This window comes from Pogoniulus pusillus, chromosome 9 (assembly GCF_015220805.1).
Source record: "Pogoniulus pusillus isolate bPogPus1 chromosome 9, bPogPus1.pri, whole genome shotgun sequence".
Lineage (NCBI taxonomy): Eukaryota > Metazoa > Chordata > Aves > Piciformes > Lybiidae > Pogoniulus > Pogoniulus pusillus.
In genome coordinates, this window is record NC_087272.1 from 15,894,374 (window position 1) to 15,907,683 (window position 13,310).

Sequence of the window (13,310 nt, forward strand, 5' to 3'; positions counted from 1 at the left end):
GCTTTGAAAAACGCTGCTTACATTTTACACCTTGGGCCTCTGCGCGTTGTTGCTGATGATAGTGCTAGGGCTGTTTGCGAAGGAAAGAAGTTGGTCAGCCTCTTTCCTGTTCATGCTCTTGTTTGCATGTATATGGTGGCTCCATGTTCTGATCGTGTTGACATAGGAACATCATAGCGGACAGCTGGCGTAGGGCATCACTGGCTAAAGTGAAAGGAAGAGACATTAAAAAGTACCAATAGTGCTTTGTAAAATACCCAATTCCTTCGAGCTAGTTTTCCAATTTATTTTTAAAACTAAATCAACCTGGATATTTTGCTCTTGATGCACATTTTATGCTATACTGCCCGACTGTGTGATTGATTAAAGAAGGAAGCAGCAAGTTAAGTAAAAAATGGGATCAAGCCCCTTCTGTCAGGGCTTGGAAACAAACCTATGCCATCTTTCTCAAAGAACTGTGTTATTAGAGTCCTCACTTCCACTGGTTCAAATTGCTGAATGTGTTGGTGGGGTTTTGTTGGTTGGTTGGTTTGGTTTTTGCCCCCTTCTTTTTTATTTCTTCTGTTAATAGTCCAAGAAAAAAGGTCTGAGCTTTGAGGAGAAGAGAAGTCGCATGATGGAGATCTTTTTTGAAACGGTAAGTAACTTTGAATTGTCCTGTGCTTGTATCTGTGGAAAAGCAGATCCTAAAAGGAGCTAGATGTACTCTGTATATCCAACTGTGCATTTCACCAATGCCGTATGTCATAAGTGCATAGATTACAGAGGCAGAGCCTGATTCAAGTAGTTGCTGTTCAGGTGACTTGTCCCCAGGTGGAGCTAAGGCATGAAGATGCATAGATAGCGTCAAATGCTTCATGTGCTCCCTATTCAAATCTTGCCGCTATGAGGTTGTTACACGTACGAGTTGGAAAGGAATAGAATTAGGTAATGTCCCATTGCAGTTTATGGGAGTAGGAAGAAATCAGAATGCTGGAAAAGAGCAGACCTCTAAAAAATCACTGAGGAGAGGAAATGTGGAGATCCAAGCACAGAGCTACACTTGCACAGGTGACATATATAATTTTTAATGTTTTGCTGATTAAAAAATATAGGGTGGCATTTGAGTACTCCAGCAATGTGCTGTATCTGGTGCTGATAAATCCAGTGTGAGCTCTCTTTCCACTAAGATGCTCGTAGTTTCAATTGACACAAAATAGGGTGACTTGAGAGCACAAATGAACAGGGCTTGTTATAACAATTATTGCTTAGTAGGAATAGTAATAAATAGTAATATTAATTAATTCTTAGAATATTCTAATGAGGGATATGCAGCCTGTTAGCCTAGCAAAACATAAACATACAGTGTGTTTCCTGCCTACTTTTGCTGGCATTGATTTAATGTAAAACAACACACAGTCTTAGATGATGGAACTAAGGTGTCTTTCATGTTTTGCACAGAAAGATGTATTCCAGTTGAAGGACATAGAGAAGATTGCTCCAAAAGAAAAAGGAATTAGTAAGTGCTTACAAAAGTTAATTCTCCTTCATCCTTTTTGGTACATGCCATGCAGTTAAAATTTTCTTGACTACAAGTTTAGGTTTGTTGTTGTAGTAATGGAGAATCATAGAACTCCAAGTAGGAAAGGACCTTGAGGTCCCAGGAGGAAAGGACCCAGTTTAGATACTTGCTGCTAGAGTCTGCTTGTTTTGAGCTGGGCAGAAAACTGCGTCTAGGTCTGGAAATTTTAGTGATCACTGTCCATGTGAAGGACACAGATAAAAAAGGAGACTAGTCAATCACAGGGCTGTAGAGTTGAAAGTGACATCAACAACATATTCCTACCTCTATTTGCTAGTGTCTGTCAGGGTCAAAATAGGAGATTATTAAAATATCACAGCTAAGCTCAAGTTGACTGCTAAAATCTAGGATAAGGCTCCTCCTAGCCTCTGAGATGCCTGACTTGCAGAGACTATGAAATTTACATGTACACAGGTAATGAAAAGAGAATTTAAATGTCTATGTTGTCACAAATACTTTAAAATGTTAGTTCAGTTGTACACAGTCAATATTTTGTTGAACTTCCTGCCTCATGTAAATGAAAGGTGTTTATCTTTTCAGTGAAAGTCTTCTTGATGAGATCCATTGGTTTAGAATTAGGTCCAGTATTATTTATCCTATGCTGTTGACTTATTTTTTTAATATGTTCCTCATTCCGTTTCTTTCTGTGTTCTTTGGCAAAAGGGTGGTAAAGCATAATGTTTGCCACTGTTCTTGACTAGCGTATCTTTGTGGCACTGCAAGAGTCAATGATTTGTTGAAAGAAATAAAGACCAGTGGATATTGCAAAGCTGGTGTCTTTTTTCCCGGTTATGTCAGCAACTAACAGAGGCATTTAGGCTGCTGCTGAGGTGTGGTGCTATCTTGATTGGTTTGACAAGGAGTATCTTTAATTGTAATGTGCAGGAAGTGGATGCAAAACAGTAAGTGCAAGCAATGGTATTTCATACTTGCAAGTCTGAAGTTAGAGTTTCTAAAGCTATTAATATCTTTCCAAATTCATCCTGCCTCTGCATATGAAAGCATTCAGCCACGCAACTCAAGCCCTAGTTAACTCTGAAAAGCTTCTTGTTTGTGGAAACCATGACACACTGATCTCCTGACATCCAGCTTATAGCTTTCAAAAGATTGGATATTCTTAATCTGGGTTCCCCTTTAGACTTGAAATTGAAAATCAGATACTGAGAACTATAAATTAGCTCAGAAGTTGTTACCTCTGCAACACTTGAGGATAATAAGTCCTTTACTTTGTTGAACATGTGTCCTTTTTGAACTGGTGAATCCACACATTTTCTAGAAAACAAATTACACTCAGAGGTGTTTTTGATCTTTCTGACTGCCAATCACTTTTAATTTTGGAACCATACATCAAAAGGAAAATCTGCTCTTCTTGAGCCTGTAGACAGATACCATCAGTACAGGCAAGTGGTTTAATAAGCAGGAAATTATAAATTAATCCATGTTAGAATTGGGATTGCAAGACAGTTTCTCAAGTAGCTTCTCGTGAGTTTGTTACGTTATTGTACTGCAATATGTGTGTACATCTTGTGATAATCATGGCTGGTGTTTAACAAACATCTGGTGGCAGCCTGTGTAGAAGAGCAGCCTTTATGTATACAATGCTGATTTCAAAGGGATTCATCCCTTCAAGTGAAACACAGGGATGTGTCCTCTTGAATTCTTCCAGCTAGCTAGCATTATAGTAAAACACACCAGTGGTTGTAGATGAAAGCTTATGGTAACTGTAATTCTCCATAGTTGAGACGCTGTGCAGGTCTAATTTGGAGGTTTTGCTTTTTTAGCCTCAATGTCAGTGAAGGAGATTCTGCAAAGCTTGGTTGATGACGGCATGGTGGACACTGATAGAATTGGAACCTCCAATTATTTCTGGGCTTTTCCAAGTAAAGCTCTTCACGCCAGGAAGCGTAAATTGGAGGAATTGGAGTCTCAGGTAAATCTATGTTAAGGAAAGCACTTGTGTACTTGAATGAGCTTGTTTTTCTTTATAATACCACCTTGTCATTCTTGTTCTTGCCCTAAGGTGTGCATGTGTACGTGCACATGCAGAGCTTTTGCTATAAGAATCATCTGGCATGCATGGTACAACATGGCACTTGTTCTTTTTGGAGGTTGGCAACATTTTGTCTGGGAACTGCAAAATGGTATTTAAGCACTTCCTTTAAATATTTAGGCAGCATATGTTTTTGTATCTCTTATGTAATGTAGATGATCATGTGGTGATGATCTAAAAGCTATGAGAGGACTAAAATGCATAATCCTAGTACATGTGTCAGTGTTTTCTATTTATGGCCTACTGTGTTTTCCTCTCTACTTATATCAATAGCTTAATTTGTGAGCACTTGTAATCCTATATTCTGCTTTTATTAGGAGGGGAGATCAAATTGTTCATGATCTGCAGAAGAGCAAGGCATCTTTTATTGCAACACTGCTGTTCTATTGATCTGGTTCTTTCCTACCTTTTAGGAACTGTCTTTCTTTCTTGTAATTGGAGTGGAAAAGTATTCATGCAACTGGAGTACATGATAACAAGATCAGTAAAGCAGCTTTGTGGTGTGGTTGCACCACAACACTGCCAGCAAATCTGTGCTCATTTAGCATTATGTCCATTCATCAAAATCATTTGAATTGATGCAAAATTATTGGTGGCATCTGAACATATTTACAGACATTATTTTCTGCAGATATAGTTCTGGTATCACCATTGCTGTCTTAAGTACAGTGTTGTCAGCTTCAGCTACTTCTTTAAAGCTCCAAATTCATTGTATAAAAGCGTGCCTTTTTCCGCCCAACTGGAATTGGAGAAGGCAGTTTGTGAATCTGAAGACCCCTTACCAAAGCAGATTAAGTAGCTGAAGTTGCTTGTTTATGCATAATGTAGCACAACCAGCTGAGAGGTAACCTTGTCATTTCTCTCTTGCTGTGCTGTCATGGCCTGTAAGTCTCAGTCATTACTAAACTGAAGGAGTGCAATCCACTGTTCTGTTTTAAACATCATAAGATCATTTCCTTTTGCCCTGAGTATTTTTGTTCCTGGTCAGGTGCTCTAAACAGCTGTATGAAGGTGTTCTCTGTGTCTGCTTGCATGGATCTGACAGAGGGAGGAGGGTACTCTGGTACACTGGAGTACTGGTACTCTGTCACACACTCAATGTTATTTGCTGCGGTTTGCAAAATTAAGAGTAAGACTCATTAGAACTTTCACTTCCATTCTCCTCATGTCCTTTTATGAGCCAGTGATATATTCAGGGGCCTGTAGCAGTGAGGTGGTTGCAATTAGGTGATCTTCAAGGTTCCTTCCAACTCAATCCATTCTATGATTCATAGGAGACATGTAGTAAATGCATTGTAATGTTAGGAGATTTAGCAAGAAGTCTGCTGTTATGAACAGTTTTGCAATATTAAACTATTCCAGTTGAAAGAATTAGCCTTGTTGCAAACCAAGTCCTACTCTGAACATATGAGCTTATTGGTACGTCAGTTCTCTTTAGACTATGTTATGAGTCCTTAGAAATACTCATTTTCATTACCTTGCCTTTCTGAAGAGAATGCAAATGTTTCACCAAATAACTTAGCCACTGACAGTGGAAAGGTGGTGTTTTCACTGAGCAGGTCTCTGAACGTTTTTACAGGATGGTAACAGATTCTGTCTGTGAGTTCAAATTAGCTGTTTTAGTGTTTGTATTCTTCTTGTGTGAACACATAATGACTTACTTAAGGGTTTCTAAATGCAGTCACTCAGTAGTCACAAAACTTCTTGTCAGAACATGCAGGGCAGAGGGAAAAGTAAGCTATTGTACCATTTCTGTTGCACATTGCTTTTCTTGGATCATTCCTGTGTACAGCTTGTGGCATGCTGAGAGACATATTTTTTTTCCTGTGTCTTGTCCTGGTAACTTGTTAGCCACATGAGTTGGTCTCTTTCTTCAGCAGTTAAAAGCCAGAATCAAGGCACCTTAATTAAAGCACAAGTGTGAAAATCTGATCGTTCATTTCATCCTGCAGTTAAAGCTTTTTACCAGGCGGCCTTTTTCTGCTGAGGGCATGGGTAAGTAAGGAATGGAAAGAGGTGGTCCCAAATGCTGAACTCAGACGTCTGAAAATAATGTGGAGGAACCAAACAACTTTTTCTGCGGTGTAAATTCTCAATATTATTTCATAGGACTGAGGCTTAGATCTGACAAGTCATGCCTGCTGCACCTTTTTGCCTGCCTGTGTTGGTACTTGATAATGTTTTAGCCAAGTTGCTCATAGCACTCTACATCTTGCAAAGCATGTGACTGTAAGGAGCCTGGTTTAGGAACTGTTCATGGGACTTGTTTCAGAGTTTTCAGTGGTTGTTGAGCCACACCTTGGCTTAGACTCTATTCATAATGAAGAGCAAGCCAGTTTTGTCCAGATAGTTGAAGTTACACCTCAGAGTAGTTGTGTATACTCTAGATTTTTTTTCTCGAAAGATTTATTATGTCATCAGTGTGATGCCCTGAGGCAGAAATATGACAATTAAAAACAATGCTTGAACAGAGTTTCTTATGACACAGTTTCTCTCTCTGCCCCGTCTTTCACTTGCCTTTGTGGGGGCCTGTGTTTGGTCAGGGGCACTAACCCCTAAACTGGCGTACGTGACAAATCTTGTGCTGATCTGATTAGGATTTTGGTGCGGCTCTCTAACCCAGGTTTGACTTTGGGACTTCTCCTGTTTTTCTGAAAAGGAAGAACAGTGAATATCTTTAGTTTGTGTAACATTTGCTGCATTTTTTTTCTGTGGTTGCTCACGGAGTAAGAACCATAAAATATGTCCTATGGATTTTGTATCAATTTGTTTTGCTGTAGTGTGGCTGTTCTTAAAAAGGTTCATGTTGTCTGTCAGATGCTTTACCTCTTGGTTGTGTTTATGCAGCTGCAAATTGGACGACTGAAAAAGTAACAGATGCTGGAAGTTGAGTTTTGGTTAGATGGTGTTTATAGTTGTATCAGTACAGCTATGAGATGGTGACACTAGAGCAAGAGTATAGCCTGAAAGGTATTGTTTTGACAAGGATTACAAGCAGAGAGTTCTTTAATGAAACTTCATCTTTGATGAGAGCACTGTGGAAGCTTCACTGAGAGGATATTTGGCTTTTTTTTTCCCCTTTCATAAGAGGAGGTGAGAGGATGTGGTTTCATTCTTCTATCAGTATTTTCCTGGCAGTCAGGTTCTGAAGTTTTAAATTGCCTATGGTCAGTTTTATTTTGACAAAATGAGATCTTCATTCTTGGCATAACAATACTGGAAGTTTAGGGGTTTATTAAACTAAGAAAGAATTTGGCCTGTGCAGCGTTAAGCAGAAGAGTCACCATCTATTGATGATTCTGTGGTCTTCCATTGTTTATAGTGTGCAAAGAATGCAAAGACTGAAGATGAGCAACTCCAGCATGTTAATCACAGTCATGTTCAAGCTCAGGCAAGAGCTGTTGCATATTCAGTTTTTGCATTCCATGTGTTGCTATGTGTATGTTTCCCACAGTGTGCCTGTTTCTGTGGAAGAGATATATATGGATGTGAAGGACTGATGGAGAAGGCACGTATGCAACCAAAACCTTTGCTACACTTTGAGAAGGTAGGAAGGTGTCAGTCAGTGAGGAAAAGAAAAATTTCTCTGATGTGACCTTAGTATAAACAGATTCAGCTTAGTTTTTCTTTCATTTTTTCCTTTATGCACTTGAAGCTGTGCAGTCTGTTTTATATAAAGTGATTGCTTGTTTGTGTTTTGCTTTACAGTGGCTTGAATTAAGTATTTATTAAAGTGACTAGTGACAGTGAGGCCTTTGTAAAGCCTCAAGGGCTGACACCAACTCTGCAATGCACAACACTCAGAAGCTATAAGGAATGTCCCATCTCTCCAGCGTGGTGTGCATCATAGCCAGTGTGACTTGAGGAATCTCAGCTGGAGTTGCATAGGGCAGGTTTAGTACTGACACTACTGAGCTTAAGGAAGGCAGAAGCAATCTCAGTGTCCTTGGTGACATTGCAGAGTGTCTGGCATTCAGTATGACAGGGTTATATGCCTGAGCCATAATGTCATAGAAGATTGCCATAGCATAATATAATATTTTGAACAGATATGGATCTGAAATACCAAAATCATCAGATGTCTTGCAGTGGTTAATGTAACTATCTACTGTGAGCACTGATTTGGTAGCCTGGGGAAACACCCAGTTTACTTCCTTTCCCCAGTCTAGTTTTGTGGTGGTTCATTTCACTGTTCACTTCAAGACACTTAATGTCATAGTTTTATCGTTAACTGTCATACCTTATTTTCCATGATTTTGCCTTGTTCTGTATCTTTGGCTTATTCTTTTATGTTCTCAGGCTTTGCAAGGGAAAGTTAAACAGCATTATAGCTGTTGTTCTGTCTGGGACAGAGCAGGAGGGTGTCACCTTGTACTAGAACAAAGATTAAAAAGTCTTTCTAGAACAGGCCACAGAGGGGACATTTAATGCTGTTCCCTGTGCCCGCTTCAGGTTCCATGTGAGAATCAAAGACTTATGGAGAGTTGCTGGAATTTCTTTTTTTGTCTCCCACTAAGCATTGCATTGGGTCAGTGGTAGCTAAGAGGGAAGGGATTAGCTGATGTTTCTTTCCTTGAATTCCTGCCTTAGGGTGGTAAGAGAAAGGACTTTTACCTCCTATGACTTATGTACTGGGCCAGGGTAAAATTTAGAAGTTAATACATCCTAACTCTCCTTCCACAGCTAAATTATAAGTAAAAGCTCACGAATGAAATTGGCAAAAAAAGAGTGACTTCACTTGTACCAAATTGTATGTCCTTATGAGCATGGAAATTTGAAAATAGAAAGGGTTTGTTTTATTTAAAAACAAAGACTTGAGGAATGCTTCTATTAGGAAATACTTTTTTTAAAAGAAATGCACATTGAAAATCGTTAATGGAAAAAATAATCATATTAGTGAGTAATCTGGCGTGAAGCCTCCTGGAGATGTTTGACAAGATCTAAAAGGAAGAGAACTATATTTATTCAGAATGGGCACAGAAAACTTTGAGTTTTAACCAGCAGAAATTTCTTTCAAGATGCAGCTTGGTTTATTTCTGTCCTTCTAGACAGATGTATTTTCCTCCTCAAATACTGGTACTGGATTACTGCATGAAAAGCTTCTCTTTAGAGACTGCTTGAGCACTGGCTAAAGCACAAGAAATTTCCATGTTGTGTCTGAGCAAGCTCCCTCCTTGATCCTCTTGACTCACTCAATTGTCAGGGTATTTTGGCAGAGTTTGGAGATTGAAACAGAACTGCAGGTAGATAAAACTGTTTGGAGATGGCTGGTTTAAAATAATCAATCCTGAACTGAAGTACAAATCCACGGAGTTGACAGCTGTTCAATGAGAGTAACAGGCCTAATGGTGCTTGGAGTCATGTAAGGGTGCTGAAGATGCTGGATAGGATGACTAGTTAACTTCATACCATCCAGTGGGAGCTGTAGCAGTAAGAGGTGTCCTAAAAGCAAGAGGTTGAGAATTTGCATAATATAAACATTAAGAATATGTTGATTATATCTCTGCTCATTTGTTGATCCTGTAAAGCTTATTCCCTTGATCAGTCTCTTGGAATGTGCTAGTAAAATTTTATTTGAAACAGTCCAGAGATTTTTGTTACCTCTTTGCACCTAGCACTTGAAAAATGTTCATGTCTTGAAACAGTTCTGAACTTCCTAAGTCCTAAAGCGTTCAGCAGAGAATACTCTTCTAACGCTGTGACTAATTAGAGCCTTCTGGAATTATGTTTAATGGCATGCTACAAAGCCCTGGAGGGTATGCTCAGTTACTGCTGTCATGGCAAGCTTCTAAAAATACTGTGCTCTGGAGGCTTCTGTTAGAATTAAGCAACCTCATAATTTGGCGTTCATTAGTTGAATTTCATGCTTTTCCTTTAACTAGATGTTAATATGTAACTAGATTGATGGCAACTGTGAAGAGTAGGTTTTCCTTTCCTGCCTACTTGTGCACAGGCTAAAATTGGCATGAGTTAAGAGCAGTTTAAAAAAACTCAAAACAAGCTGGCTCTGTGGTAACAGTAAAGATTATAAGGTAGGTTTGAAGGAAGAATTCTATTATCTTTAAAAGGATATATTATTACTGTGCCTCAGTAGTATATATTATATATATATATATATATATATATGATGAAATGCAGAAAGAAACACAGGCTTTTTCTAACATATTTTTGTCTGTGAAACTGCCAGGTGTTTTTTTTGAGGTAATATCACACAGTTTGCCTTTCCTTTTTGAAGAGGCTTGCATACTGGCTGCTGGCTCCATTCCTGATATTGCAATGAAATAGTACATCTGAAGTGCAAAAGAATTGGGAATAAACATGGGGCTCTCGTTCCAGAAGCCCAGTCAAATCTGGCATAGATGCTCTGCACGTCTCTTCATGCCCCACAGTAGGTATGGCAGCAGTGAGTGGCAGTTCAGCATATCAGCAGTACCCAGCATCCCAAGAAATTTTAAGGGCTTAGATGCTAAGGACTGTCTGGCAAACCTCTTGAGTGTGCCTCTGCTGTAAGGGGGGATGAGGTAGAAGCAAATACAGCTTTCAAAGCTGGATCTGATGAAGACAATGAGTTGTAACCATGCTTAATTTGGGCTTTCACTTTCACCTTGAAGTCTTGTAATTTAATATTATATTTTATTTCAGAAAATGATTGTGCAATTCTGTAAGTGTCACTTCATAGCATTTTCCTGTTCTGAGGGGAAGGAAATTAAAAAAATAAAAAACTAGCATAAATCCAGAATGGGTGAAGTTAGTTTGAAGGAGGGAGACTTTAGAGGCAAGGCTTTCCTTGTCACAGTCAGACAGCTCATTACTGTTGCACACATGTAATGCAGTTCCATTTGTCTCAGGAATTTGAGGTGACTTGATTATCTGTCTGAGCTTTACTTAACAATGAAATTGGCATAAAGACTGAATATGTAAGAGTCCTGTCAGAACTCTGAGAGTTGATGTATTTTACTGAGGGTTTGTTTTGTGTTTTTTTTTTTAATGATAATATCTCAGTGTACAATTTGGAATGAAGTTTTTACTCGTTTTTTGTAGTCCTTAGTCAGGGCTCAAGTTCAGGGAATATCAGATTAATATTGCATTTTAGGTTGGAACAGTCTGCTTAGTCCCTGAAGGCATTGTCAGGGCATGGCCCAGCTGCTCAGGGTAGCAATATTTAAAAGGCCTTCAGGGTAACATTAGGACTTTTATTTTTTCTTTTATTTTTCTTTCCAAGGGAATTTTTTTTTCTGCTTTGAACAAACCTGTTAACTATCGTCTTGGCCTTTGTAGGTTTAGTAAATACACTGATATGCAGTTACAAGCATCCTTCATGTTCACATATTCAAATGGCAAAATTTCCTCTTGCTTTGGCATTCATGTGACTGCCTTTTGGCTCTTTCAGCCAAGGACTGACCTGCAGTAGTTAAATGGGATTGAAGAATGAGACATGTCAGCATGTTTTTTAAGGTTGATTTGGCATACTTGGTATTTGTATCTGAGTAGACAGCCATCTGTCCCACAGGTCATGCCAATTATGCCAACTCTGAAGGCAGCCAGAGAAATACAGTTCTTTCATTTAGCTTGCACAACTGTTTCTTTCACTTTTTTGTCTGTGAAGGAGATTGGCCTGGGGTGGTCATTTTCTCTTGCATAACTAGTACCTACCAAATGGTGTTGCAAATGAAGGGAGCAAACACAAAAGCTTGTGCAACTCATGGCAAGACATCTTCTTTAAGTAAACTTTAACTATTAATGGAAAAATCTTAAAAGATGGAAAATAATTTAAAGCTGCTTTTAATGTTTTAGCAGAACAAGGGGACACAGCCTCAAGTTGTGCTGGGGGAAGTATAGGCTGGATGTTAGGAGGAAGTTCTTCACAGAGAGAGTGATTGGCATTGAAATGGGCTGCCCAGGAAGGTGGTGGAGTCACCGTCCCTGGAGGTGTTCAAGAAAAGTCTGACTGAGGCACTTAGTGCCATGGTCTAGTTGATTGGATAGGGCTGGGTGATAGATTGGACTGGATGATCTTGGAGGTCTCTTCCAACCTGGTTGATTCTGTGTAGAAGGGCTTACTATATAGTAATAATCTTTAAAATAATTGCAGCTAACAACTTAAGGTTTTTACATGTATGGATAAGGGTTCCAGTGGAGGGGGAATTTCACGTTTGTTTCTTCTAGATATCCCATGTGTTAGGTCTTCTTTATCCAAAAGCAATTGCAGGAAGAAGGATTCCTCTCAGGCTCAGTGTAATCTGAGAATAAAACCAGGCCTAATTTACCGTGTAATAACTTCAGACTTGCTCTCATGTGTTAGCATGTGAGATAGATCAGGAATATAGGCCTGAATTTAATCTCAAAACACAAAATGATTCATTGGTGGGAGGGGCAAGTAAATGAGTGTTACTCATGTGAATACTTCAGCAAAACATAAAAATACTGCTTATGACTGCAGAGATCTAACTTCTAAATTCTCATTGTTTGAGAATCTTTATAGTGCTTCATAGGACAATTTTATGGAGAATCAGATACTCCGTTCCCTGAAAAGAACATTCACCAAGTTACTTAGTGTGACTGATAGTTTGGGTTTTTTTTTTATCATTGACCTAAGTTACAGTCTAAAATATCCACTCACTAGTTTTTTAGTGGTTACTTAGTGTGAGTGACAGGTGGTTTTTTTATTACTGACCTAAGTTACAATCCAAAACTAAAAAGTATCCACTCACTAGTTCTTTAGTAGTTACTTAGCATGAGTGACTGATGTTTTTTTATTACTGACCTAAGTTACAATCCAAAACTACAAAATATCCACTGAGTATTTTTTTAGTAGTTACTTAGCATGAGTGACTGATGTTTTTTTAATTATTGACCTAAGTTACAATCCAAAACTACAAAATATCCACTTATTATTTTTTTAGTAGTTATTTAGTGTGAGTGACTGATTTTTTTTTATCATTGACCTAAGTTGCAATCCAAACCTAAAAAAATATCCACTCACTAGTTTTTTTAGTAGTACTTTCAAAAGACAGAGCTTGCACACTGGCAGAATTAATAGTATATTTTGGAGGAAGTATTCACTTGAAAGCATCAGTGCATCAGCCCTTGATTTTGAATAGTGAATATAACTTCTTTTGGGTCTGTTTGGTTGTTTTTCTCCAGAAAAATTGTTTGTATTCCCTACTTACTTCCAACTTTTTGAACAGAATGTTTCAAACACTGCATTAAAAACTAAGTTATGTTCATAGCATGGATAAAAAAAGGGTTCTAATACTGGACATTTTCCCAGTATAACTATAATGCAGTATTTAAGAAAAAAATCTTGTGAGTACAGAAATATGTTGAGCCCTAACACTATCTCTTCTCTTCTTCTGTAATCTGTTTCTGATCCATTTTATGGTGGTCTGTTGCTGAAAAAAAATCTTGTTTTCTATTCTTCAATTTCTGAGTTAAAAGTTCTTGTTCCATGTTGCTTTCATCTCTACTCTTGTCCTTACCTATCTTGAACCACTGCAATGTCCCAGTTGCTTCTCCCATGCTCCTTCTGAGTCCCAGCAAGCATGATTCCCAACCTTGTATTGCTGAAATGAGAGTAAGACATTGCACACTTCTTTTCCTCTCACAGACACCGGAGTAAATAAAAGTCTTTTAATTGAAGGTATGTAACAAGCATATGTTTGCTGTCTCTGCTTCACTGAAAGTACATCACATCCCTGA

At 38.5% G+C, this 13,310-nt stretch overlaps 1 protein-coding gene across 1 annotated transcript in view; it reads left to right on the forward strand.

Annotated features, from left to right (window-relative positions):
- MND1 (meiotic nuclear divisions 1) overlaps nucleotides 1–13,310 on the forward strand; it is a 43,115-nt gene that overhangs the window by 1,032 nt on the left and 28,773 nt on the right. The window contains exons 2-4 of the mRNA XM_064148682.1: nucleotides 572–637; nucleotides 1,441–1,498; nucleotides 3,343–3,491. Coding sequence (XP_064004752.1) covers nucleotides 572–637; nucleotides 1,441–1,498; nucleotides 3,343–3,491 — 273 coding nt within the window. The remainder of the gene's footprint in view (nucleotides 1–571; nucleotides 638–1,440; nucleotides 1,499–3,342; nucleotides 3,492–13,310) is intronic.